The sequence below is a fragment of the Lepidochelys kempii genome, chromosome 8 (genome assembly GCF_965140265.1).
Source record: "Lepidochelys kempii isolate rLepKem1 chromosome 8, rLepKem1.hap2, whole genome shotgun sequence".
In the NCBI taxonomy this organism is placed as follows: Eukaryota; Metazoa; Chordata; order Testudines; family Cheloniidae; genus Lepidochelys; species Lepidochelys kempii.
The window spans coordinates 76,439,192-76,466,789 of NC_133263.1; the positions used below are offsets into that span (position 1 = coordinate 76,439,192).

General features: G+C 42.4%; 1 protein-coding gene across 1 annotated transcript in view; it reads right to left on the bottom strand.

The window, feature by feature from the left end:
- Positions 1-5,710: 5,710 nt before the first annotated feature.
- The window catches only part of ZNF326 (zinc finger protein 326), a 39,026-nt gene continuing 17,138 nt past the window's right edge, over positions 5,711-27,598 (bottom strand). Inside the window, exons 5-10 of the mRNA XM_073357111.1 lie at positions 24,981-25,095; positions 23,587-23,734; positions 21,072-21,171; positions 17,628-17,758; positions 16,021-16,116; positions 5,711-6,461 (exon numbers count right to left, since the gene is read on the bottom strand). Coding sequence (XP_073213212.1) covers positions 6,279-6,461; positions 16,021-16,116; positions 17,628-17,758; positions 21,072-21,171; positions 23,587-23,734; positions 24,981-25,095 — 773 coding nt within the window. The 3' untranslated portion in view covers positions 5,711-6,278. The remainder of the gene's footprint in view (positions 6,462-16,020; positions 16,117-17,627; positions 17,759-21,071; positions 21,172-23,586; positions 23,735-24,980; positions 25,096-27,598) is intronic.

Here is a 27,598-nt window from a genome sequence, read left to right on the forward strand (position 1 = left end):
TGTGTATGATAATCAAGTTGGGCCATTTCCAGCACAAATCCAGGTTTTCACACACCCCAACCCCCCCCCCCCCCACACACACACACACACAAACCCACTCTCCTGCTGGCAATAGCTTATCTAAAGTGACCACTCTCCTTACAATGTGTATGATAATCAAGGTGGGCCATTTCCAGCACAAATCCAAGGTTTAACAAGAACGTCTGAGGAGGGCGGGGGGGTAGGAAAAAACAAGGGGAAATAGGTTACCTTGCATAATGACTTAGCCACTCCCAGTCTCTATTCAAGCCTAAGTTAATTGTATCAAATTTGCAAATGAATTCCAATTCAACAGTTTCTCGCTGGAGTCTGGTTTTGAAGTTTTTTTGTTGTAATATCACAACTTTCATGTCTGTAATCGCATGACCAGAGAGATTGAAGTGTTCTCCGACTGGTTTATGAATGTTATAATTCTTGACATCTGATTTGTGTCCATTTATTCTTTACGTAGAGACTGTCCAGTTTGACCAATGTACATGGCAGAGGGGCATTGCTGGCACATGATGGCATATATCACATTGGTGGATATGCAGGTGAACGAGCCTCTGATAGTGTGGCTGATGTTATTAGGCCCTGGTGTCCCCTGAATAGATATGTGGGCACAGTTGGCAACGGGCTTTGTTGCAAGGATAGGTTCTTGGGTTAGTGGTTCTGTTGTGTGGTATGTGGTTGCTGGTGAGTATTTGCTTCAGGTTGGGGGGCTGTCTGTAGGCAAGGACTGGCCTGTCTCCCAAGGTTTGTGAGAGTGTTGGGTCATCCTTCAGGATAGGTTGTAGATCCTTAATAATGCGTTGGAGGGGTTTTAGTTGGGGGCTGAAGGTGACGGCTAGCGGTATTCTGTTATTTTCTTTGTTAGGCCTGTCCTGTAGTAGGAGACTTCTGGGAACTCTTCTGGCTCTATCAATCTGTTTCTTCACTTCCGCAGGTGGGTATTGTAGTTGTAAGAATGCTTGATAGAGCTCTTGTAGGTGTTTGTCTCTGTCTGAGGGGTTGGAGCAAATGTAGTTGTATCGCAGAGCTTGGCTGCAGACGACGGATCGTGTGGTGTGGTCAGGGTGAAAGCTGGAGGCATGTAGGTAGGAATAGCAGTCAGTAGGTTTCCGGTACAGGGTGGTGTTTATGTGACCATCGTTTATTAGCACTGTAGTGTCCAGGAAGTGGATCTCTTGTGTGGACTGGACCAGGCTGAGGTTGATGGTGGGATGGAAATTGTTGAAATCATGGTGGAATTCCTCAAGGGCTTCTTTTCCATGGGTCCAGATGATGAAGATGTCATCAATATAGCGCAAGTAGAGTGGGGGCGTTTGGGGATGAGAGCTGAGGAAGCATTGTTCTAAGTCAGCCATAAAAATGTTGGCATACTGTGGGGCCATGCAGGTACCCATAGCAGTGCCACTGATCTGAAGGTATACATTGTCCCCAAATGTAAAATAGTTATGGGTAAGGACAAAGTCACAAAGTTCAGCCACCAGGTTAGCCGTGACATTATCGAGGATAGTGTTCTTGACGGCTTGTAGTCCATCTTTGTGTGAAATGTTGGTGTAGAGGGCTTCTACATCCACAGTGGCCAGGATGGTGTTATCAGGAAGATCACTGATGCATTGTAGTTTTCTCAGGAAATCAGTGGTGTCTCAAAGGTAGCTGGGAGTGCTGGTAGCATAGGGCCTGAGGAGGGAGTCTACATAGCCAGACAATCCTGCTGTCAGGGTGCCAATGCCTGAGATGATGGAGCGCCCAGGATTTCCAGGTTTATGGATCTTGGGTAGTAGATAGAATATCCCAGATCGGGGTTCCAGAGGTGTGTCTGTGCGGATTTGTGGTCACTTTAGATAAGCTATTACCAGCAGGAGAGTGGGTTTGGGGGGGGGGAGTGTGTGTGTGAGAAAACCTGGATTTGTGCTGGAAATGGCCCAACTTGATTATCATACACATTGTATGGAGAGTGATCACCTTAGATAAGCTATTAGCAGCAGGAGCGTGGGGTGGGAGGAGGTATTTTTTCATGCTTTGTGTGTATATAAAAAGATCATCTACACTTTCCACAGCATGCATCCGATGAAGTGAGCTGTAGCTCACGAAAGCTTATGCTCAAATAAATTAGTTAGTCTCTAAGGTGCCACAAGTACTCCTTTTCTTTTTAGTGGGAGAGCGACCTTTGTCCGTTCTCTTCTGCTGGTGCGGCACCGGAAGAGGTCTTTGGCACCGGAGAATGTCAGTACTGAGGGTCCCTGGAGCGTGAGTCCTTTCTCAGCGTCGCAGCCACCTCACATCAAAGTGCTGGGCTTGGGGTTGGACGCCGCCTGGGCTGGCTGGGGACAAAGGGCTGACTCCATGAGCAGCAGTTTCAGCCTAAAGTCCCTCTCTTTTTTGGTCCTCGATCGGAAGCCTCTGCAGATCTTGCACTTATCTGTTTGGTGTGCCTCTCACAGGCACTTCAGAAAGGAGTCATGTGGCTCTCCCTTTGGCATGGGCATCAGACAGGACCCGCACTGTTTGAAACCCTGAGACAGAGGTATGCCCCGGTTCCCGGGAGGGGAAACATGATGGGGATGGGGGAAAAACCCATCTAAACTCACTATACTATTTACACTAACTGTAAGATTTTAACTATTTACAGGACACACTGAACAAGTCAACTAAGGGATTGCTTGCTCTTTGCAAGAGAGAAGCTGCTCCAACAAGCGTCACTGGCAGTAAAAAGGAACTGAAGAGGTGGCAGGTTGGCAGGGACCTAGATACACAGCCACGAAGGCGCGACTCCAGGGAGCTTCGCAGCTGACTCGACAGGTACCATTAGGGGAAAATCCTTCCGGCGACTGGTGTGGGGGTGTGGGAATGAAAACTTGCAAGCCAAAGTAAAAGATATATCTTGGCATCAAAATAGAAAAGGTACATGAATGGTCATTCTGTTACAAAATAATTTTACTTCCACACCAGTGCAATTCCAGCACCAACCCAAATCCAGAATGTGGTCACCTATATTTATTGAGAATGGGATAAAAAGCATGGTCCTATAACCAAGGCACTGGACTAGGATACAGGTGACCTGGATTTAATTCTTGGCTAAACCACAGAATTCCTCACAAATCTCTCTGTGTCTCAATTTCCTCATCTGTTTAAATGGGAATACTTCCCTAGCTCACAGAGGTACAGAGAGGATAAAGTAATTAATGTTTGAAATACTCAAACTACAGTAATGGGGACCACGTGTACCTAGATAGCCAGAAATCACCCTTCCCTATTAAACACCTGTCTTATGATTGCCATGAAAGCCAAGCGATCCCACGCTAACCCTGAAGGGCTGTTCATTCAGACATTAAAGTTGGCCAGAACAATCAGGCTCTGCAACAATCATCCCAGAAAGGAACTCTGCCAGCTCACATGAGGCTATGAAGTGCAATGGGATGAACAATCTCCCAATACCACATTCCATCTTAACTCCATTACAGGACTTTCACAAAATGGACACACTCGACCAAATCCAGCTTTGGAAAAGGAGGTTTGCAATTCAGATTGGTGCAACAATTATAGCCATGCCTGCCTTTATTTTCCCTCAGTTCAAACTGCCCCTTGTACCTGATGAGATACTTGGGCCAATAGCAGCTTAGACATATCTCAGTAATACATGCATTCAGGGACCATATCTGTGACAGGTTGTCCCCCTTAGGATGTCACCTGATGTGCTGAGATACTGCTGAGCCCGCCTATTATGCCAGCCTGGGCACCCTTTTTACCTGTCTTGATGAGCCAAGCTATTAAGCCTCCTCCAGCACACACACACAGGCAGGGCCACTCCCAACTGCAGAACGAAACAGACACAGAACAGTTCTGGGAAAGCTCAGCTTAAGGGACTTGCCCCAGCACTCAGGTATCCACCTCCCTTGGGGTGCAGACCCAAAGATAAATTATGAAATCTGCCTCCTCCCTCAATGTGGAGGAAGGTATACACAGCCTCCGCCCTTTGCCCCCCCCCCCCCACCCCGCACTGTGAATTGTACTAACAGGATTATATTATAAACAAGAAATAAGCTTAACTACAAAAAGTGAATTTTAAGTAAATATGAGATAACAGAACAAAGCAGATTACTGAGCAAATAAAACAAAATATGCAAGTTAAGCTAAATATACTTAAGAAGCAGGTTACAAAATACAATTGCTTACCCTAAATGTTATTTTAGGCAGGTTGCAAAATTTCTGTGGTTTAGAGCTTGTTATATTTCTTTTCAGTCTGGACTCCCCCCTTGCCTTCCCTTCAGGTGTCTTTAGCAGTCTTTCTTCTTGGGCATTTGCCTTCCTCCCCACCCTTAAATAAGATTTACATAAGGCGGGAATCCTTTGTTTCCTAAACTTGACCTCCCTTCCCTCTAAGGTGCCACAAGCACTCCTCGTTGTTTTTGCTGATATAGACTAACATGGCTACCACTCTGAGATAATCAGGTGACAAGACCACCTGACCTAGTAGTGTCACAGTTACGTCCCCAGACACCTCCCAAGAGGGAGAGAGATCAGTATCTTCATGGTTTTGTTGTTCCTTCCTGATGGCCCATCAAATTTGATGGCCTGTCGTCGGGTGGGTGTCTTCCCATTACACACCCAGTTGTAATGGTTACATAGTCCATATTCCTAACCTTAGGTACAGAAATGATACATACATATGAATTGGATAATCACATTCAGTAAATCATAACCTTTCCAATGATACCTTACAAGACCCATCTTGCATAAAGTATATCTGTCATATTCATATTTTAAGCATATTTTCATAAAGACTATGGAGCACAGTGTCAGTGTCAATGATCACATCTTGAATATGTTTTAGTCTCACAGACCACCTACCTTATATTTCGCAAGAAGTAAAATTCTCTTTCAGCCAACCCCTGCTCACCTTTTCACTCCGGATCAGCGGGTAGAGATTGATCTATCGGGGATCAATTTATCGCATCTCGTCTAAAATGCGATAATCGATCCCCGAACGCACTCCCTGTTGACTCCAGAACTCTAGCTCACAAGAGGCTGAAGCGGTGTTGACGGGGGAGCGGCAGCAGTCTACTCGCCACCGTCCTCACGGCCAGGTAAGTCGATCTATTCGTGTTGACTGAAGTTGCGTATCTTAGGTCGACCCCCCCCCTAGCGTAGACCAGGGTTTAGTTTCCACCACAACTACTTTCCTCCCTCCTCCCCCTAGCCCTTGCTCCTTTATCTCAACCCTCTCTGTAATATAAAAATGGCAGTGAAATAGCTACAAATTAACAGTTTGTTAATGTGTTTTGATTAATCTAGTTCAAAAGAGGACTAGATCAAAGCATATTAAATGTTAATGCACGTCACCAAGGGTCCACAAGGACAGATATTCCACAGCAGGCTAGCACAGGGCTTTCACACCCCAACTGGATAGAACTGTATGCAGAGTGTGCACAAACGCACACACACTCCCCATGTGCACCTACAAAGCAGGTGGAAGCATGGAATGCATATTGATAGGTGGGGACTGAAACTTTGAAGCATCAAACAATAAAGGGTGCTGTGTCAATCACTGAACTGCAAATGGAATAATAGGTTTGCAAATTGGGTTAGTGGGATTTATATTTGAATTTTTACTTACAGACATTTCTTCACAACTGAAAAAAATTAATTTTTGCTAGTATTTAACTACAAAAAATAAGAACACCAATGTTTCTAAAACATTTTATTACTACAAACTGGTACATTTTATCACAAAAAGCTACAAGGCCTGTTTAGAACATGTACACTACTATACAGTGTGCGATACACTCCAAAAAAATAGCCACACTCACAGCACAATTTTTAAATTTATGCATCGTAGCCCTAAGGGGTAAATATTATGAGCTGCATAATGTATTATGTCACACAGCACTTGGAATATTTACCCTCAAACTACCTTTTTCAAATGATTAGAACAAACACTAATAATATAGCCAATTTTCAACACCAAAAAAAGAAAAAGGAAGCTTAAAAAAATATACAACACAAAATGTTTTAATCAGCTCTAACAGTTTGGTTGCTATAAAAGCTCAACTAAAATGGTCTTAATGTCATTTTAAACAAATGGGAAACACAGAAATTATAGAAACAAGTTATCTGCATAATGGCATGCATGCATAGGGTGGGGATGTTACACAAGTCTCATCTGTGAAACTATTACAAAATCTTGCATTGAGCCACTTTAGAACAGAAGTAAAAAGGTGTTTTTCAACTTCAATTTTTTCATTTTCATGCATTTAGTTATCTTCAGTTTGGTCAAGGGTGAAGTCAGTTTGTTCTTCTGTTTCTTCTTCCTCCTCTTCCTCTTCTTCTTCCTCTTCAGCAGGCTCATCAGCCTTGTCTTCTTCTTCTTCTTCTTCTTCTTCCTCCCCTGCCTGCTGATCCTGAGATTGATCAGTAATTTCAAAAGGATTTTCACCCTAAAATAGAGAAATTAAACTGTTCAAATATTTTGAAATCTAAGACATTAAAAATGAAACCTTAATTTTATTTAGCAGAAACATGCACTGTCAAGTCATGTAAGAGAAAAAACTGTTGAAATAATGCTGGAATTTGTTACAACATTTCTGGGGCAACACATGGAGATCAAAAAATGGATTTTCAAGGTTCATGATGAGCTACATCTAATTTTTATATTTTAAACAGCCACCTCATGAGTATAAAGTGAGAAACAGAAGTACAAATCTCTATATGTTAGAAATCATGATCTCAATATTTGACTCTAATGAAATCAGAACTGGCACTTAACAGTTTGAGTTGATGCAGACTGAAAGCACCCATGTGTTAGATATGCAGATAAAACCTCAGTATCACTTCAGCATTAACAACTCAATAGATAAAACAGCATGCTTAAACTTCGCAAAAAAGCAATTCTTCATGTAGCTCCAAGAGCTTTGCTTCCTGGATTGAAAGGTGAATTTGAAAAAACTGGTTTCCTTCTACCTTCTCTTATTCACACTAAGGGCATGGCTACACTTGCTAGATAGAGCGCATTAATGCAGCCCAGTGCGCTCTAACTCACAACGCGTCCACACTGGCAAGGCGCATAGAGCGCTGCTGGTACTCCACCTCGGCGAGTGGAATAATGTTTGATGCGCCCCCACTGGAGCGCCGCAGTGCCAGTGTGGATGCCATGGTCTGCTAATGCGCTCTGATCAGCCTCCAGAAGTGTCCCACAATGCCTGTTCTAGCCACTCTGGTCATCACTTTGAACTCTACTGCCCTGCCCTCAAGTGACCAACCATCAGACCAGCCCTTTAAATTCTCTGGGAATTTTGAAAATCCCCTTCCTGTTTGCTCAGCCAGGTGTGGAGTGCTCTCAGCGAATCTTTCCAGATTACCAGGCCTCCACGTGCCAGGCGATCCCAAGTATGGAGCAATGGTGAGGTGCTGGACCTCATCAGTGTTTGGGGGGAGGAAGCTGTCCAGTCCCAGTTGCGCTCCAGCTGTAGAAATTACAATATCTTCGGGCAGATATCAAGGGACATGATGGAAAGGGGCCATGACCGGGATGCTCTGCAGGGTTAAAGTGAAAGAGCTGCAGAATGCCTACCACGAAGCCTACGAAGCAAACAGCCGCTCCAGTGCTGCACCCATGACCTGCCATTTTTACAAAGAGTGGGACACGATACTTGGGGGCGACCCCACTTCCACTCCAAGTACCACCGTGAACACTTCAGAGCACAGTCCAACAAGGCAGGAGGAGGAGGAGCAAAGCGGGAGCGAGGGTGCTGAGGAGGAGGATGACACCCCGGCATCCCTAGATGCACGCATCCAGGAGCTGTTCTCAAGCCAGGAGGAAGGTGGCCGGTGCTTGGGGAAGGACAACCACCAGAGGAGGTTCCCGGTAAGTGGCTTTTATTTTGGGAAGGAAGTTATTCAGTGTGGGCTCTTGGGACGAGGAGGGTTATGGCTGCATGCATGCCTAGATGCAAGATAGGGCGCTGATGTGCTCTCTCACATCGTGGTAATCAGCCTCAGTGATCTCTTCAAAGCTCTCATCCAGAACTTGGGCAATGTGGTTGCATAGGTTTTGTGGGAGAGCCACTGTGGTCCTTAACCCAGTCAGTCTAACATGTCCACACCACTGTGCCATGAGGTGCGGGGAGACCATTGCTGCATACAGGCAAGCTGCATATGGGCCAGGGCGGAAGCTGCATTGTAGTAGAAGACCCTCCCTTGCTTCTCAGGTCACCCTCAGCAGCAAGATATCTCCCAGGACGAACTCCTATTGAAAATGTGGGAACAGTGTTCAGTATAGGGGCCCCCTGCAGCTATTGACTCTCCCCAAGGCACAGAAACCCAGAGGACAGTACAGCCATGAAAGAATCAGTCCCCCCTGACCCTGTGCTTACTCACCATTCTGGGGCTCCTGGGGGTTGTGCGCGCTCGCTTTGGGACAGGCAAATTATGAGACTGTGCTCACCCTCCTTAAGTACGGGGGAATCACTGCTCTGTCTGGTGTGAACAATGCTGCCCCTGTTAAGTGTTGCATTTTGCCTTTACAGATGCAACCTTGAGATCTCAGCCGTCCGTGTTATCACCGGCCGAGAGGCTGCAAAGAATCAGGAAGAGGCCACATAGAAGCAAAGAGGACATGCTGCATGAAGTCATGCAGAACTCCCTTAATAAAAATCAAAAAGTGCAGGAGTGGTGGGAGAGTGAAAGGAGGGTCCGCCACCAGAATGCATATCGCCAGCACCAAAGCACAGAGCAGCTGATAAGCATCATGGGGCGCCAAGCAGACTCGATCCAGGTGCTCGTAGCCATGCAGGCAGAGTACTACCACCCTCTTTCCCCCACCCCCCCCGGCAGCCCTCATCCCAAAACTCTTTCCCTTGTGCCCCATGTCACCTCCAACCCACTTTCTCCAACATCCGGGTTCTTACTGCAACCAGCTGCCTCCAACACCTGTAGCTTCACCACCCAGCCCTGAAAACTATGACCCTTACCCACTGCACTCAACCCCCATCACCATGCAGTGTAGCCATCCTGAAGTGCAGCACTCATTGCACAGCACTCCGAACAGGAAGGCTTGAGTATGATAACAGAACATACTAAAACCTGTGATTGTACCGTTCCCCACCCCACCTCCTTGCCCTTGTGTTTCCCAAGCAGTTGTATTTCTTTTCAATAAATGCATTTTCTTTTCATTAAATAGATTTTTTTTGCTTTGAAAACATTATTTATTATTGCATAAAGTAAAAGATACCTTAGTCCAGGAAAGCAACAGGTACTGCAAGTCAGTGTATCATACGTAGCGAACACAAATTCCTACTAACATTGGAACCACTGCACTTCACTCCCGTGCAGGGCACCAGACACTACTGGTGGCTTTCAGCCTCAAATTGCTCCCTCAACGCATCCCTAATCCTTGCAACCCCACGCTGGGCCCCTCTAATAGCCCTGCTCTCTGGCTCTTCAAATTCAGCCTCCAGGTGTTGAACCTCCGAGTTCCATGCCTGAGTGAAGCTTTCACCCTTCCCTTCACAAAAGTTATGGCGGGTACAGCAAACGGATATAACTGTGGGGATGCAGTCATCGACCAGGTCCAGCTTCCCATACAGAGAGCGCCAGCGGCCCTTTAAACAGCTAAAAGCACACTCCACAATCATTCTGCACCAGCTCAGCCTGTTGTTGAATCACTCCTTGCTGCTGTCAAGGCTCCCCGTATATGGTTTCATGAGCCATGGCATTAAAGGGTAAGTGGGGTCTCCAAGGATCAGAATGGGCATTTCCACTTCCCCTACGGTGATCTTCTGGTCTGGGAAAAAAGTCCCAGCTTGCAGCTTCCTGAACAGGCCAGTGTTCCGAAAGATGTGTGCATCATGCACCTTTCCGGGCCAGCCTGCGTTAATGTCAATGAAACGCCCACGGTGATCCACAAGCACCTGGAGAACCATAGAGAAATACCCCTTGCAATTAACGTACTCAGAGGCTAGGTGGACTGATGTCAGAATTGGAATATGCGTGCCATCTATCGCCCCTCTGCAGTTAGGAAAACCTATTTGTGCAAAGCCAGCCATAACATCATGCACATTACCCGGAGTCACAGTTCTTCTGAGCAGGATGCGATTAATGGCCCTACAAACTTGCATCAACACGATTCCAACAGTCAATTTCCCCACTCCAAACTGGTTAGCGACCGATCGGTAGCTGTCTGGAGTTGCCAGCTTCCAGATTGCAATAGCCACCATCTTCTCCACCATGAGGGCAACTCTCAATCTCGTGTTCTTGCGCCGCAGGGTGAGGGTGAGCTCCTCACACAGTCCCATGAAAGTGGCTTTTCGCATCCAAAAGTTCTGCAGCCACTGCTAGTCATCCCAGACTTGTATGACGATGTGATCCCAGCACTCAGTGCTTGTTTCCCGAGCCCAGAAGCAGCGTTCCATGGTGGTGAGCATGTCCGTGAATGCCACAAGCAATCTCATATCTTATGTGTTACTCGTGTCGATATTATTGGAGTCCTCACTGTCGCTTTGGATCTTAAGGAGTAACTCGACTGCCAAATGTGATGTGCTGGCTAGACTCATCAGCATATTCCTCAGCAGTTCGGGCTCCACTCCCACAGACCGAAAGGGGAGAGAGAGTGCGCAGTACAAAAAATGTCGAAAGATAGCGCCAATTGTGGATGGAAGCAGAGGGACTGCTGGGATGCGAACCGATGCATCATGGGGCGTGGAGACAGGACCCAGAATGCCCCGCACTCCCTGCCCCCTTCCCACAAGCCACAGCACCAGAATGGGAAGAGGTGTTCTGTGGGATAGCTGCCCACAATGCACTGCTCCAAATGCTGCTGCAAGTGCTGCAAATGTGGACATGCCAGTGCACTTGCAGCAGTCAGTGTGGACAGACTGCAGCGCTTTCCCTACTGCGCTCTACGAAGGCTGGTTTAACTCAAAGGACTCTACATTTGCAAGTGTAGCCATGCCCTAAGTCAGTCTATTCATCCTCAAGAAGACAATTCTATTTTAAAGGTGAACTGTAAGGCAAAATTAAAACAAGTTAGACCCAGAATTATAAATCTTTTAATGGTCACTGAAATTGTCTGATCTGAAATTCATATTCTTGGTTATCCTTACTGAACCAGGAAGTAGCAAGCAGATTTCAGACAGAAGTTTATTTTAAATAGATTAGTCAAAACTTAATTTTCTCATGAATGCTCTCCCTGTTTAGTAGGGACATTCAATACAGAACATTTTTGTTTTGCTGTACACCTTTAAGAACTGTGTATTAATAGTAAGTAAAAACAATGGAATTACATGAAATGTAGACAGCTGTTTTGCACAGGCTGCTAATTAAAGCACAGCTAGTTTTCCAAGAGTATTACTTAAAGGTGATCTGAAAAGGAAAAAATATTGGGCTTCTGCCTTTTTTGCTTATGATGTGCAAAGAAAGTCATGTAAGTTTTGGAGTTTATTTTTTAAGATTTTTTCAAGCACCACGGTGTTATTCAAGGTCGACTTAGGAGGACTACAACACCAGACATGACTGGAACTTGATAACCTCAATATTTCTTAGGTTAAAAAAGCAACACTTAAATCTGGATTTATGCCCTCTTTTGAGATACACACACACAGCCTGAAACCAGAGGTTACTGACCTTACGGTAACTGGAGTTCAAGATGCTTTTGTCCACATGGATCCCAATGCAGACACATGCACCTAAGGCATGCAAGTGTCCACTGGGGTTATGAATTCACCCTGTGTACCTTTACGGATGTTTCTTACAGGAAAGGTATAGAGCAGCTCAAACTTCCAGTCAGTTCTTTCAATAATTCAGAAATCCAAAAATTCAGAAATCCAAGAACTCTGTATCAGTGGGGAAGGCGGGTGCATCCTGGGATCCATGTGGACAAAAACATCTTGAAGAACTCCAGTTACTGTAACATAAGTAACCTCTCTTTATCCACATGGATCCAACTATAGAACTAGCAATTATCCTTCAAAGAGGTGGGTGATAGAGTCCTATCTAAATGGCGACTGTAGAACAGCATTACCTAACTTGGCATCTGATCTAGAACCTATCACAATGAAGCAGTGATTGGTAAACATATGAACAGAACTCCAAGTAGCTGCTCTACAAATTTCAGAAATAGGAAGCCCTCTGAAAGAAGCCACAGATATCAACTGGATCCTAGAAGAGTGTATCCTAACTTGAGGGGGAACAGGTAGTTTATTCAAAAGAACAGGAAATTTTAATACAGTCTGTAACCTATTTACAGAGTCTGAGAGGATACAGCCTACCCCTCAGCTTTACTACCAAAGCTACAAAAAAAAGTCTAGATGATTTACAAAAAGGCTTCGTTGTGAAAAGATAAAAGGGCATATCCCTAAGAACATCTACGTGTGTGGAGTTTAGTCTCCACAGAAGAGAGCCATGAGACTTAAGAAAAAATACCAGTAAGGGAAGAAACTGATTTACATGAAGTCCAAAACTACTTTTGGTAAAAATCCTGGATGAAGCCCGAGTGTAACTTTGTCCTTATGAAACAGCATATGGAGGGCCAGACATCAAAATTTGAATTTCGCTCATCTTGTGTGCTGAGGTGATGGCTACCAAAAACATCACTTTAAACAGAGAGGTGATACAAAAAACATGACAAGTTCAAATGGAGGGTCCGTCAGACTTAAGGACCACGCGCAAGTCCCAGGTAGCAAATGGTTCCTTAATATTGGTGGAAATATGTGAATTAAGCCTTTTAAAAACCTACATAACATAGGGTGATAGGAAAATCTAATGACCATCAACATATGGATTATATGCTGATCTGCGGCCAGATGGACCCTAACAGAGCTAACTAAAAGCCCTGAGTACTTAAAAGACAGTAAGTATTCCATAACATAATTAATTACAAACCCAAAGTAACGTATTATAAAATTTTATTTATTTTGGTCTTGATCATGTTTAGGCATCAATGAGGAGACAAAGATACACACACACACACAGCCTACTAATACAGTACCAACTGGTACCAATACAGTACTAATACAGTACCAACTGGTACCAATACAGTACTAATACAGTACCAACTGGTACCAATACAGTACTAATACAGTACCAACTAGTAGCTGAATCTTTGCAGAATCCTACCACAGAAATTAGGTTAGGTTTAACCAAAAATAAGACTGTGGGGGAGATATGATTGCTCTCTATGAATAAATCAGAGGGATAAATACCAGGAAGGAGAAGCATTATTTAAGTTGAAGGTCACAAGAACAAATAGAAAAGGAGTACTTGTGGCACCTTAGAGACTAACCAATTTATTTGAGCATGAGCTTTCGTGAGCTACAGCTCACTTCATCGGATGCATACTGTGGAAACTGCAGCAGACTTTATATATACACAGAGAATATGAAACAATACCTCCTCCCACCCCACTGTCCTGCTGGTAATAGCTTATCTAAAGTGATCATCAGGTTGGGCCATTTCCAGCACAAATCCAGGTTTTCTCACCCTCCACCCCCCGACACAAATTCACTCTCCTGCTGGTGATAGCCCATCCAAAGTGACAACTCTTTACACAATGTGCATGATAATCAAGTTGGGCCATTTCCTGCACAAATCCAGGTTCTCTCACCCCCTCACCCCCCTCCCAAAAACCACACACACAAACTCACTATCCTGCTGGTAATAGCTCATCCAAAGTGACCATTCTCCCTACAATGTGCATGATAATCAAGGTGGGCCATTTCCAGCACAAATCCAGGTTTTCTCACATCCCCCCCACCCCCATACACACACAAACTCACTCCTCTGCTGGTAATAGCTCAAACTGACCACTCTCCAAGTTTAAATCCAAGTTAAACCAGAACATCTGGGGGGGGGGGTAGGAAAAAACAAGAGGAAATAGGCTACCTTGCATAATGACTTAGCCACTCCCAGTCTCTATTTAAGCCTAAATTAATAGTATCCAATTTGCAAATGAATTCCAATTCAGCAGTTTCTCGCTGGAATCTGGATTTGAAGTTTTTTTGTTTTAAGATAGCGAGGGGGTGAGAGAACCTGGATTTGTGCAGGAAATGGCCCAAGCCTTAGAGTACAAGTACAAGTACTCCTTTTCTTTTTGCGAATACAGACTAACACGGCTGTTACTCTGAAACAAGAACAAATGGATATAAACTGGCCGTGAACAAGTTTAGGCTTGAAATTAGATGGAAGTTTCTAACCATCAAAGTGAAGTGAAGTTCTGGAACAGCCTTCCACAGGAGCAGTAGGGGCAAAAAACCTAACTTGCTTCAAGACTGAGCTTGATAAGTTTATGAAAGGGATGGTATGATGAAATTGCCTACAATGGCATGTAGCTCAGGGATGGCCAACATGAGCCTGAGAAGGACTCAAGTTGGCCACCCAACTCACAACCACAGGCAGTAAGAAGGAACTGAGTGGCAGATGGTGCTTCTCTGCCTTTTATACCCTTGCTGTGAGAGGTGCAAACGTACACCAGTTGCCTGTGCAGCCCAAAGGGACACTTATGGCTAAAAGATTTCAGGTTTATGTGCACACACCTATGGTGGGATCCGTGTATATGAATTCTCAAACTATAGTTTGTTTATTTTTGACACTTTGCAGGTCAATTGTAGGTTGCTATTATGTCCAGGTACAATCACAACTTGCCTTTGGTAGTAGCGAAATGAATATTTAACAAATCAATAAGTGTGAAGTGTATATAACTCAAAATTCCAAACCTTCTTTAAATTGTTGTATATGTTCAATCTTACATCTGCAACTTCAGGGAAAGACATTTTAAACTATCAGCTTTAAGAACTAAATGCAAGAAAACCAGGAAATTCCAAGTATAGAAATGCACTTTTAAAGTCACCTAAACAAATTTACCTCTATTCTCTTCTCTCCTCCTCACCCCCAACTACCTTAGCTTGCAAGCTAGAAATGTTTTGCTAAGGATATTGAACTATAAGTCCAAATTCTGTATATTTGTAGAATTTAATTAAAGACTCAAGAGGCTAGAGCTCATGGCTTCAACTGATGCATCTATGCTAAATCTTACAGGATGAGAACAATTTGAGATTTTAAATCCTGGTTATTTGGCACATTGATTGCAATCTTGTAATTTTTCCTGAAGACTTTACTCTTGTCAGTATAGATTGAAAAATCTGTATTATTTTGACACCCTATGTATGGACAAAATTATGGCTATTTTGACACCTACTTATAGTTACTCTCACTACAGTTTAAATATCAAAGCATGGTTATTTAGTTGATCCAGAAAATTGTGCATTATACATGAAACTGCATTCACAGGCATCCCAACAGATGTCCTGCTCAAGGGTTGCAAAGGTTCTTTAATTCTAAGTTTATGGTAGCATAGACTGCTATTGGCAATGCTGATTTATTTGGACACTGAAATAAACGATATCAGACTAGTCATTTTCTTCTGCAGCAAACAGAAGTGGAATAATCAAGTGGTCTGTGGACATACTAGCAATTTAGTATGACAGTTATGAGATGTGTAATGGAATCTTTGCATTTATGTTACTGATGAAGGAGGATATTTCAGCAAAAAGATTACCGCAGCTTTAATACAAAGTCACAGGATTTGCAACCTCTGCAAGAGTCAGTGTCATACATACTGTCATTTACTAATAAAGCATCAACAATGCACCTAATTTACAAACTCAACATGAGTCTCTGCTTAAAAAGTAAAAAGGACACACAAGACTGGACAAACTAGGACACCCCAAAATGGGAATACAAAAGGATTTAAAAAAAAAAAAAACCAACATGTTAATAGCTGACTTATTAGCATCACAAAATTTTTGTAAGGTACTTAAAAGAGGGTAGAGAGGTGGCTCAGTGAATAAAGATGGAAGGGTATTCCATGCATTGGGGTGGTCTGTAAGAAGGCAGAGGAGACAAACATGCACTGAGATTAGCATCAATGGGGAATGTAGAAGGAACAGGGTGACACCATAAACAAGATCAGAGATGACAGTATCATTTTTTCCTTTCATATCTTACCTTGACATACAGCTCATATCGTGCCTTCACTATTGGGTTATTCAGGATGCTGGTAGCAGTCAGTACACTCTCCCTTTTTATTTGTTCTCTGTAGGCCTATGAAATGGATTTAATTGTAACTATTACAAACCTGATCTATTTAAATAGTTGTGTGATACAAATTTAATTCATGCTCTATTGGTTAAGGCTGCTACATTAGAGCTGTTACACATTTACTTGTCAAAGCAGGAAATACTAACTCTTGGCATAAAAGGTCCAACCTACATAATAAATGAAATAAGAGGAACTGGGTACAACACAGCTGTATCTGTATTTGGGCGAGTGGACTGGCCCCTGGCTTTAGCCTTGTCTAGGGATACAGTTAAGCCCTCATCTACATTACAAACTGCAACCATGTAACTGGTTTCTCTGAATGTATTTAATGTACATTTAAACTTACACTGGCCGCTAATGCAAAAAAGTTCTCTGACTTACCATCTTATCAGAGCAGATTGCCCTGCATATCATTTTCTATAATTATTGAAAATATACAAAATCTCAGTAACTGTATAATGGACAAGGAATGTCCAAACTACTGCAGATTTATATTATTCTCCAAGCCACACTCACCAGCTACCACCGTTTTTCAAGTCATGTTCCTCTTTCAACCAATCACTTTAGTAGATTAGCTAAATTAAAAATGCAGCATTTTAAATTGCAATGGAAATTTTGTTTCTGTATATCACTACTACTTCTCAACTGTTCTAATTCTTTCTATATAAGACTTTTCCTTCTGATTAAAAAAGTGCTTAACAATCAGAACACACACCTTGGCTTTAAACATCAGTGAGGTGGCATGCGTATGTGTACATGAAACCAGCAGAGGAAATGATGGCAGCAGCACCACCCAAAATATATGAATTTAGGCCTTGCACTAGGTATACATTAAAGTCTGATACAGACAGGAAAGGACAATGAACTATTGCAATATCACTATAAATAAGTACCTAAATCAATGCTCTAAACTCCTATTTATAGACTTAAATAACTATTGTTCCAACAATTCCTTTCATTTATCTCATGCATTCAACCAAGAACAGTATTTAGTACTACTTAATATTTAATGCAGTAAGTTTTCTTACTAGTTTCAATTTCTAATAGAGCGAGGAATTTAACAGAGAAGTATGTCACCACTGATTTTCTTTTGATCCTTATTGGCAGCCATAAAGCACATTATTAATGTATACACTGTTACTGGAAAGTTGAACCTTCAGAAACCATTACTTTCACTAGAAAACTAGCATATCAGAGTGTATACTCATTAGTCAGAATATAAATCTCTCATCAAATCGCAACTTAAAATGATTGTTCCATTTAGTAACATAAACCTAAATCTTACACTGAATCACAAGAAAACTATAAAACCCCATAGCAACAGATCACAATGTAAGCTGTCTATTTGATAAGACGGCTGAATTTATTGCTCCTCATTAGATGCCCAGTATCAAAACAGAAGATTCTAAAGTTAAAAAGGAAACCTGCATTCTATTTTCTGTTCAGATTAGACTGTACCTTCAGCAGTTCACAGAACAAGTAATTACGAACATTTATAAAATACTAAATCTTACTTGCTTTCCCTTTGTGTGATCAGGAGATTTTAAGTGCTGTTGAACAGAACTGTGTAGTGCAGGAACATACACACTGCAAGCACTGCAGTGAACAGTCTCAACTTTCATCATGTGGTCATCAGCAGTAACGCCTAGCAAAGAAAACAAGACATTACCACAATTATGAGGCTCTATTGTCTATATCAGTGGTCTCCAAAGTGGGGTGCACAAGACAATCGATTGGGGGGTGCAACAGGAGGAGAGCCGCCGGAGGGAAAAAAAGGGGGGCAGGGGTGGCCCTGAGTCCTCCGGCCCGTGGAGGAGCAGGGGCAGCCATGCAGCCAGCGGCCAGAAAAAAGCAGCACTTTCCCCTTCAAAGTCAGCCTGAGAGAAGCGGTGCTTTGAACGGGAAAGCGCCACTTCTCTCCAGCCGCTGGCTGCGCAGCTGCCCCTGCTCCTCCTGAGTCCTCCGGCCCGTGTTCGCAGGGCCGCATTCCGAAAGGGGCTTTAGAGCTGCAGGCCAGGGCCCCCTTAGCCCAGGGCCCTGAAGCCCCCGCGTTCCGGGTGGCCCTGCCTGCTGGGGGGGGGCAGCTCCCAGAATCGTGGCCATGGGGGTGGTGCTGTGCTGCACAGAGCCACCTGCACACCCCTGCACCAAATAGGATCTGCCCCAGGTAAGTGCGCTGCACCTCCTGCCTGCCCCTGTCCTGAGCCTCCTCCCACAGTCCCACCCTGAGCGCCCTCCCACACCCTAACTCCCTCCCAGACCCCGCACCCCACTCTGAACACCCGCTGTATCACAAAGTGTTAAACCAAGATTTTCAAAAATAATAAAGCATATTCAATCACATTGCTCTCACTAAAAATATTAATAATAATTATTTTTAGGGAGAGCAAAAAGGTTTTTTGTACCGTTAATAAAATAAAAAAAATTTAAAATATTGTTTATTTCATCTTTATCTCATTGTTTTTTAATTTCTATTTTTTGTGTGTTTTATAATTTACATAATATATTAGTACAGTAGTACATGTATATAATTTATAATTTATACATATATTGGGGGTCCATGCTCAAAAATTTTTTACTGATGGGGTGCACGATCAAAAAAAGAGGAGACCACTGGTCTATACCAATCATACACAAGCAAACATTTACAAAGCTCAGTTCACGCTAATTAAATTGGTCAAAGACAGACACAGTTGCTTAACTGAAAGAAGTCAAAGATGCTCCTGGGAAATAAATCAAACCCACTTTAATATCAAAGATATGATTCATTTAAAAAAAACAAAAAACACCAAAGACTCAGGTCTAGAACTCTTAAATGGAGCTGGTGGATGACAGTCTTTATGTTTAGAAATCGGAACCGAAGACAGTCCTGACAGATCCTTTTTCTTATGCATTTTAACCACCTGCCCGGGGGTCTTATGTGGTCCTGAGCCCTTCAGAATTGCGAGCGAAGGCTCACCTGACCTTGACAGAGTCAGGGAGGGGTCTCTTCTTTTAGGAGTAGACCTGGATGGGGATCTGTCCTTGTATCAATGAGTGCACCCCTCCCGTGCAAAGCCCATGGTGACAATTCCTTGGGCTTAGCAGCTCTAGGCTCCACTCTCAAGCTCATCCTTAGAGGGTAACTGCTCGTCAGTTAAGGTCACTGTACAGGGGAGTCTCCCTTGCCTGAATCCAAGCGAGATCTCATGGCTTTCTCCATAAGGTGCTTCCCAAGCTGAACATCATGAACTTCACATATTCATGGGGGAAACAAACTGTAAATACTGCACTTTGCTGAGATATGCATCTTACCCAGACAGCAGTGGCAGCACAGATGCTAACTGCTCATGGAGAAAGAGAGAGGCCAAGATATGCAGTTCTTGAACCCTAGGACACCAGGCCTAGTCCCAATCCACAGGGAGGGACTCCCTACAATGGGAAAAACTAAGCCGAACTAGCTATATTATCGCAAAACTTTAACTATGCTAAATATTAAAACTATTTACAATATATATTTACAGGTTGATGAGAAAGAAGCTGGGGAAAACTGTGGACCCAGAGGATTCTGAGTAAGGCCATGTAGTAGTAAGAAAGAATGGGAGAGGTGTCAGCCTGCACTGCCTCTTATGCCCTCGGTCTGCAGCACAAGGACAGCGACTGCACAAGTGAAGGCCACCAGACACTGCTTACTAAGAATTTCCAGACTCGGGCACACGGCATGCATTGGTACCCATGTGTGGAATACACATACGGACCAGCACTCACAGAAGAACCTAATTTTATTTAGGGTACTTAGATATTTTTAAAGTAAAATAAATAAATAAATGAATAAATAAACCCCCCCCAAAAAACCCAAGTATTTTCTATAGGACTGATCCTATTGTAGTAGCTGTATGAATTGCCACTCTGCCCTACTTAAGGACATATGAATTTTTTTTCCCCCAGACAGGAAAAGTTGCAGGACTCAAATTCTACTTAAAAACTTACAATATTTGCATTCAAGGTTTTTTGTTAACAAGCTAACATGAAAAGATTTTCCTATACACACACACACACACACAAGAATTTAAGGGGATGACTTTTTAGAACTGCTGTAAATAGTTTAATTTAAACTATTTAACATGTTTTATAGTACACTGTATTTTACACCGCATTTAGCAGATATGACATCCACTGGACCAAAGGTCTAAGGGCTTACTTACACATGAAGCGTGTGGATCTCTTATCTAATAAGTGCTATGCTAATTAACACCGTACAAAGATCAAGGATAAGTTCCTGGCCACTATATGCTCTATAAAAGGGTCAGAGTAGCAGGAGGGAGGATTCTTCTTAGTGCACACACTCTGGAAAACAGCCACAATGCTGCCTCCTGAAAACCCCTTGTAAGACCCAGCATAGAAGCTCCACCTGGACAGAGAGGGGTGTTGGGGCAGGGCTGCTTACACAGTACTGCAGCTCATAAGGCAGGGAGGACACTGCCATTCAGAAAAGTCTCTAGGGCTAAGTTACACCAAGGGCTTCTCCAGCCCCAGGACAGCCCCAGAATGGCTACAACAGTGGCTTAAAAGTCATTTTAGCCCCACCACCTCCCCAAGTTGCGAGTTTAGTGCTGCACTTCTTAAAGGCCCAGAACAGAATCTCATCCCAAAATAGGAAGGGTGTGGAAAAAGTGATATGTAATCTGACTCAAAATCTTAGTAGTAATACCTATTCTTGGAAAGTTTTGAGACCACTAACACTACAGATGCACTGGAGACCAGAACTGTAGAACTAAAAGGAGGAGACTTGCCTTTGGAGTAAATAGCTTTTAAAGAGAGTCTTAAGAGTCCAACAGATATTATAAAGTGCACTGGAACTGATTTTAATCCAAACATCAGATCAGCATGTTCAAATGAAATGAAAAGAAAAGAAAAAAAAAAAAAAAAGACATGGATATTCCCAAAACATGCACTTTCACATGGAGTCTGTTACTTGCCTTCCATTACATCTTTTTCAACAACTTGGACATTTTCAGTTTGGTTGTTGGTCTGCTGCTTGCGCATAGCTGTCTTCTTGAATTTATTCACCATACACTCCTTGAATGCAGGAAACAGAATATCAATTTTAAATGACTGACGTATTTCTCCACCCATACAGCACCCCAAATCAGAAACATACTAAATTTTGAAAGTTACCCAGCTCTTTCTATTCTTGATTATTAGATTTGTTTGTATCAACTATTATTAGTTCCAAGGGAATTTTCTGGCATAATGACTAACAAAGACATTCAAAGCTATTAACTTCAATAATGGCGTATTTTGTTACCTAGCTATGAAGCAATGCTACTTTTCAAAAATTCTGAACTTGCCTTTCTGTTCAGTAGTGTTTACTGTGAACAACCCTTTTCCTAAGTGAAATGATCTAATGAAAAATTAAGTACATGTTTTGAAGACGATAAATGGTACAATTTAAACTCCAATATGCAAGTGACCTACAAATCAAGGTTTCAGAGTAACAGCCGTATTAGTCTGTATTCGCAAAAAGAAAAGGAGTACTTGTGGCACCTGAGAGACTAACCAATTTATTTGAGCATAAGCTTTCGTGAGCTACAGCTCACTTCATCGGATGCATACTGTGGAAAGTGTAGAAGATCTTTTTATACACACGAAGCATGAAAAAATACCTCCTCCCACCCCACTCTCCTGCTGGTAATAGCTTATCTAAAGTGATCACTCTCCTTACAATGTGTATGATGATCAAGTTGGGCCATTTCCAGCACAGATCCAAGTTTTCTTCCCCCCCCCCCCCACCCCCCAAACACACACACACACACACAAACATTGTAAGGAGTGCTGTAGCTCACGAAAGCTTATGCTCAAATAAATTGGTTAGTCTCTCAGGTGCCACAAGTACTCCTTTTCTTTCTACAAATCAAGATAATTTAGATGTATTCAAGTTAGCAAGGCCTGACAAAATTCATCCACAGGTCTTTAAGGAACTAGCTGAAGCAATCTCAGAACCATTAACAATTATCTGCAAGAAATCATGGAAGACAGGTGAGGTCCCACAGCACTGGAGAAGGACAAATATAGTACCTATCTTCAAAATGGGGAACAGATGACCCAACGAATTATAGACCAGTCAGCCTAACTTTGATACCTGGAAAGATACTGGAACAAGTTATTGAACAATTAATATGTAAAACCTAGAGAACAATAGGGTTATATAGAATAACCAATATGGATTTGTCAAGGACAAATCCAGCCAAGCCAACAATTTCCTTCTTTGTCAGGGTTACTGTCCTAGTGGGTAGAGGGGAGCACTAGATGAGATATATCTGATTTTAGTAAGGCTTTTGAAACAGTCCCACTTGACATTCTCATAAGCAAATTAGGGAAATGCAGTAAAAGGTTTAGAAAGCCTGACCTATGGAGAAAGGTTAAAAAAACTGGGCATATTTAGTCTTGAAAAAAGAAAAATATGGGGGATCTGAAAACAGACTTCAAATATGTTAAGGGCTGTTACAGCTTATGTCAACACTTACAACAACATGTAAAGTACAGGCACTACACATGTAGCTACATGCCGCAGTGAAAGGCAGGTTTACAGATATACACAGCAATGAAAGGCTCCAGCAGCCCTCCCCGACCCACCACCAAAGCCTTTCCCCGCTGCCTCCTCCTTTCCTCACTACCTCCCTTTTTCCCGACACCTGCCACCGCCAGAGCCTTTCCCCACTACCACCCCGCTCCCTTCCCCTCCCACCACCAGCCTTTCCCTCCCTCCCCTCCAGCCGCCAGAGCCTTTTCCCAACTATCTCTCCTGCTCCCTCCCCCTCCACCACCAGAGACTTTCCCCACTTCCTCCCCTGCTCCCTTCCCCCACACCATCAGAGCCTTTCTCTGCTCCTTCCCCTGCCCAAGCCTTTCCCCACTGCCTCCTCTCCTCCACCATGGGAAAAGGCTTTGGCAGTGGGGAGACAGCTGGGCACTACACTACTAAAAATTGCAGCGTAGACATGGGAGGCACAGTTTCAGCATGTAGAGAGCCATGTAGGGTATATACCCTAGGGGTTCAGGGTACAGGGCACAATCTATTCTACTTAAGCCATGACTCACTGTATACACTGTATTTATACTGGTGCTAGCTTTGCATGCCATGACTGAACTCTACACACCACCATCAGTGCACCTATAAAGAGGACCATACTTAATTGTTCTCCATGTCCACTGAAGAGAGGACAAGAAATAATGGGCTTACTCTAGAGCAAGCAGAGAAATTTAGGTCAGATGTTAACAAAAATGTTCTAACTGTAAGGGTAGTTAAATTCTGGAATAGCCTTAGGTTGTAGAAGACTCACTGGAGGCTTTCAAGAACAGGTTGGACTAACATCTGTCAGTGATGGTCTGGGTTTACCTGGTCATGCCTCAGCACTTGAGGCTGTACTAGATGATCTCTTGGGGTTCCTTCCAGCCCTACATTTCTATGATTCTATGAACATTATGACTTACGTGCAGAAATTCCATCACTACTTTGTCAAATTTGGTTTGCTTCTGAATATGATCCAATGTTTCCTGGTGAGCAGCACTTTCCAAATGAGCTTCAATGTCTTTCTCTTCAAAGGTTCGAAATTTACAAAATGAGCAAGTGAATGCCATTCTAGCAGGAGAAACACGTATGTTAAAGGTGTTACTGTTCAATAAGTTTCTGTTTGTTTTTTTAAGTCACTGTTTTTCAAAAATTACCTACATGGCTTATGTGGGGACATGTTAAATCCAGTCATCTGTGGCAAGTAGGAAAGCTTTCCCTAGTAAGTGTAGAACATTAAGCCAACTTTTTCTATAATTTTTATTAATGACATTTACATAAAAGAAAGCTAAATTTGCAGTGCTATGGTTCTGAAGGTAAGGGCCAAAAGTGAGCCGAATACAAACCCAGCTACTGAATTTTCAAATAGGCATGTACTGAACTGTCACTTAACATTTTGTAAACTGTAGAATGAAACAGCTTGGTTAATTTTATTGCTGATATTCAAAAACACTGTCAGTGTTTAGCAATAGTGAAACTGTCAAGTGTGTCAATCTCATATTGGTGGGGAAAGGTACTAACAGCAGGAACAGGAAAGAGGGCCAAAAAAAAATGGAGACTGTTTGAGGAACAGATGTAGCTCAAGAGTGCTTCTTTCCCTCCACCCATATAATACGTAATCCTATATAATCACAAAACTACCCAAAAAAACCCCACTTCAGGACGAGATCACATCAGGGAGATCTCAATTTATTTTTACTACAAAGTTGAAGTCTTACATCAAAATTCCCCTTGCACTCTGGAGAGTCTGAGATCACGGTATAATCTTAATGAATCCATTTTCCTGGGGCACAGTTTAGTGGAATATACTTGAAACTGAATACTCCTCTTATTTACAAAAGTATTGCCTTTTTGTGTGAAAATCAGGTCTCCCACATAATTTGGCACTTTTGTAATACTTAAAATGGAGACACATGAAACACAGAATAAGATCAATTCCTATCCTCAGGAGCTTAGGAAGGATAGCAGGAATACCCTTTCAGCATGTAGATTCATCTAATTGTACTATAAACACATGGCGTAGTACTGGAAGATGGTACCACTATAAAAGATAATTATTTGAACATCTCATGAGCGTAGTGGTGTGCACAAATATATTTTCAGAAATATTAATGCTACTATATCTCAAAATGTTTCAAGTTCTCTGGTTGAGCAATCTCCTCTCCTCCAAGACAAAACCGTTTGTTTTTTTTTAAAAAAAAACACTGTTGTATACCTAGCACCCTTTCATGTATTCCTCTATAGAGAGTACTGGGACCAGCAAAAGGTGCTAGGGAATGATGACAGATGTTAAGTAGAAAAAAACAACAGCACAAACCTGTATCCATCACCATATTTTTCACTGTTTTTCTCCCTTCTACGCCTCTGTTTCTCTCTTCTTGCCTCAATTCGACGTTTTTCCTCCTCTTCACTTTTGACCTCTGGTTTGGTACCTTAACACATAGTGAATTGGGTTAAACACTTTATATCTCCAAAATCCAGAGTGTAGAAAGTGTAATGCTTGACTTCCCCTACCTCTTTCACAACCATCTTTTCTAGTCCCAAAATGTAAAATAAATTCAAGTCATAGTGTTTCAATGGCATCTAAAAGTTTTGGGTATTTTTAATTTAAAAAAATCAGTAAACATTAATATTTCAATGCAAGTTTAGTGGTTAAGGCCCTGACTAAAAATCTCAAAAGTGAGGAAATTCAGAGTTAAAGCCAACCCAACCACATTACTAAGGCATTTCCAAGTAAGTGACCAGGAGGGACACTGGAAAAATCGCAATTATTCAAACACCCCACAATTTTAGTGTTTCACTGCAATATTTGCTGTTGCATAAAACATAATTTATTAAAAAGAAATCAGTCTCTAGCCACCCTTTTTGTTGTGAAGATAGCTTATACAATGGAAACGAATACAAAGATAATCTACAAGGAAAAAAGACAATTGTTAATGCTTCTTTTTGATTATTTATGATGTATAGGCACTGAATGTCAAATTTGAAATCCTCCCACACACTTTTGGCTTATAGCTTAAAGATAAATAATAGATCTTCCTGGTTTTTGCTAGAGGGCTAGAGTAGTGGAGGACCAATTTTCTTAGCAGGGATAGTAGAATCTTAAAGAAATTCTGTCAAGTGTTTCTCAGGCATTTGAATAAGAATATGTTGACAAGAAACTAAGTTTTAAAATGTCTGACTAAAAATCCCTTCCTTTCTAAACTGCTCAGTTTTCAGTCTTATCAATCACAATAGTTCTATATTTCTGCTCTAGAATTCTATGAACATGTAAAAAAAAAGTCATTCAGGCCACCGTTCACAAGAAGTAAGGTGGTATAATTTGTTTTTTCTTTTTGCAGGTCAACTTTAAAGAAAGGTCATTTCCCCTGAAATGTGTGTCCAGCCAAACAATAGCAGAAAATGTGTACACACTCCCATGACAAACTCATCCCAGTGAAGAGAATTTCAAAAAGGTTGCTGGGCCCAGAAGTATTATTAAGTGTTCAAAACATTCATAATTACTTTAGAAGAGCTGTGCTTCCCTATTGGCCTCCAAAGACTTTTTGTATTTTATTTTGTGGAATAGGCTCTTCACCCTTCATGTAGGGCCTGAATACTACTCTGCTCCTGCGGGAAAGAGAGTATCCTCCCCCCATATCGTTCTTTTTTTACATTTCCCAATAAAGCCTTCCAGAGTTAAAATTTTCAATGCGGCGCCTTACCTTCAACCCAGAAAATGGGCAAAGGATTCCTTGTTTAACTGCTGCATAAATCATCTGGTATGGAGTTTTGTGGAGTGAAATGGCCTGAGCAGCTTACCCTCAAGATCAGTAGATACCTTGAAAATGCCCAGCCTCTACCAGACCAGGGGAATGAAAGCCTCAGTCCAGATATGGACTTGTGTCTCCCACTTTCCTGCATGACATTGCATTCATTTTAAAAGCTGCATAAATTTTCATATGCATTTGCTAAAGTGGCATTATTGATGGATCCATAGATTTGCAATGTTTCATACAGACCGCATTAGAAAAGCACACCTGCAAAATAGGTTAACTAGCAGTCCATTCTTCACAATTTACTATTTAAAGTTAATGACTTGCAGTATTTTGCAATTACTGAGTGAAAGTCTCAGAAACTGTTCTGCAGATTTCAGTTGGTCCTGTAAGCAGAGTAACCACACAAACAAAAAGTGTTATAGTTTAATGGAAAGTCCATTACACAGCATCTTATAGGCATCAATATTTTTCTATCTTTACCCCAAACAGACAGTTTCCACAATACTGGAAAGAAAGTCATGAAAATTGCAAAGTACCATTTTGAAGTAAACGTCCATACTGTGTAATTTATTTTCAATTACATTGTTACACACCTTTTAATTTCAAAACTTCACAATTCCTGCTTAGAGCACCCTCCAGATTATGTCCCAATGATTTGTATTTTGCCACACAGAAAATTAAGTGGTACTTCCCACCCTCCCCATAACCTTAGGGCAGGCAGACTAAGGGCCTGTCTACAGCATGCAGCAGTGTGTGCTATGGGAGTGTGAATTCTAAAGCACACCAATATGATACGCACTAACTGGCCCATATAGACCCTGCTGGTTGTAGCCAGACAGCCAGCCCCCCCCCCCCCCCCCTCAGACCAGCATTGCTGGAAACACAGGAGGAAGCAGGAACAGGGCACTTAACATATATTCCAGCACAGCCTTTGAAGCTGTGAAAGCACAGGTGTGCTGCTACAATGTGCCTCTGGGAACAGATACAAGGATTAAGCTCACAGCAGGCAGAGGCCCTGTGACAGACATGGCTCTTAGCCCCAACTAAATAGCGTGATGCACACACACCAACATCCTAGTTGGGAAAATATTTACCCTGATAAAAGAAATGTCCAGTAGTCGACACTTATTGTTTCTCTCCTTTGCAAGTGTAAACTACTCTTGCGAAAGCTGGCGTC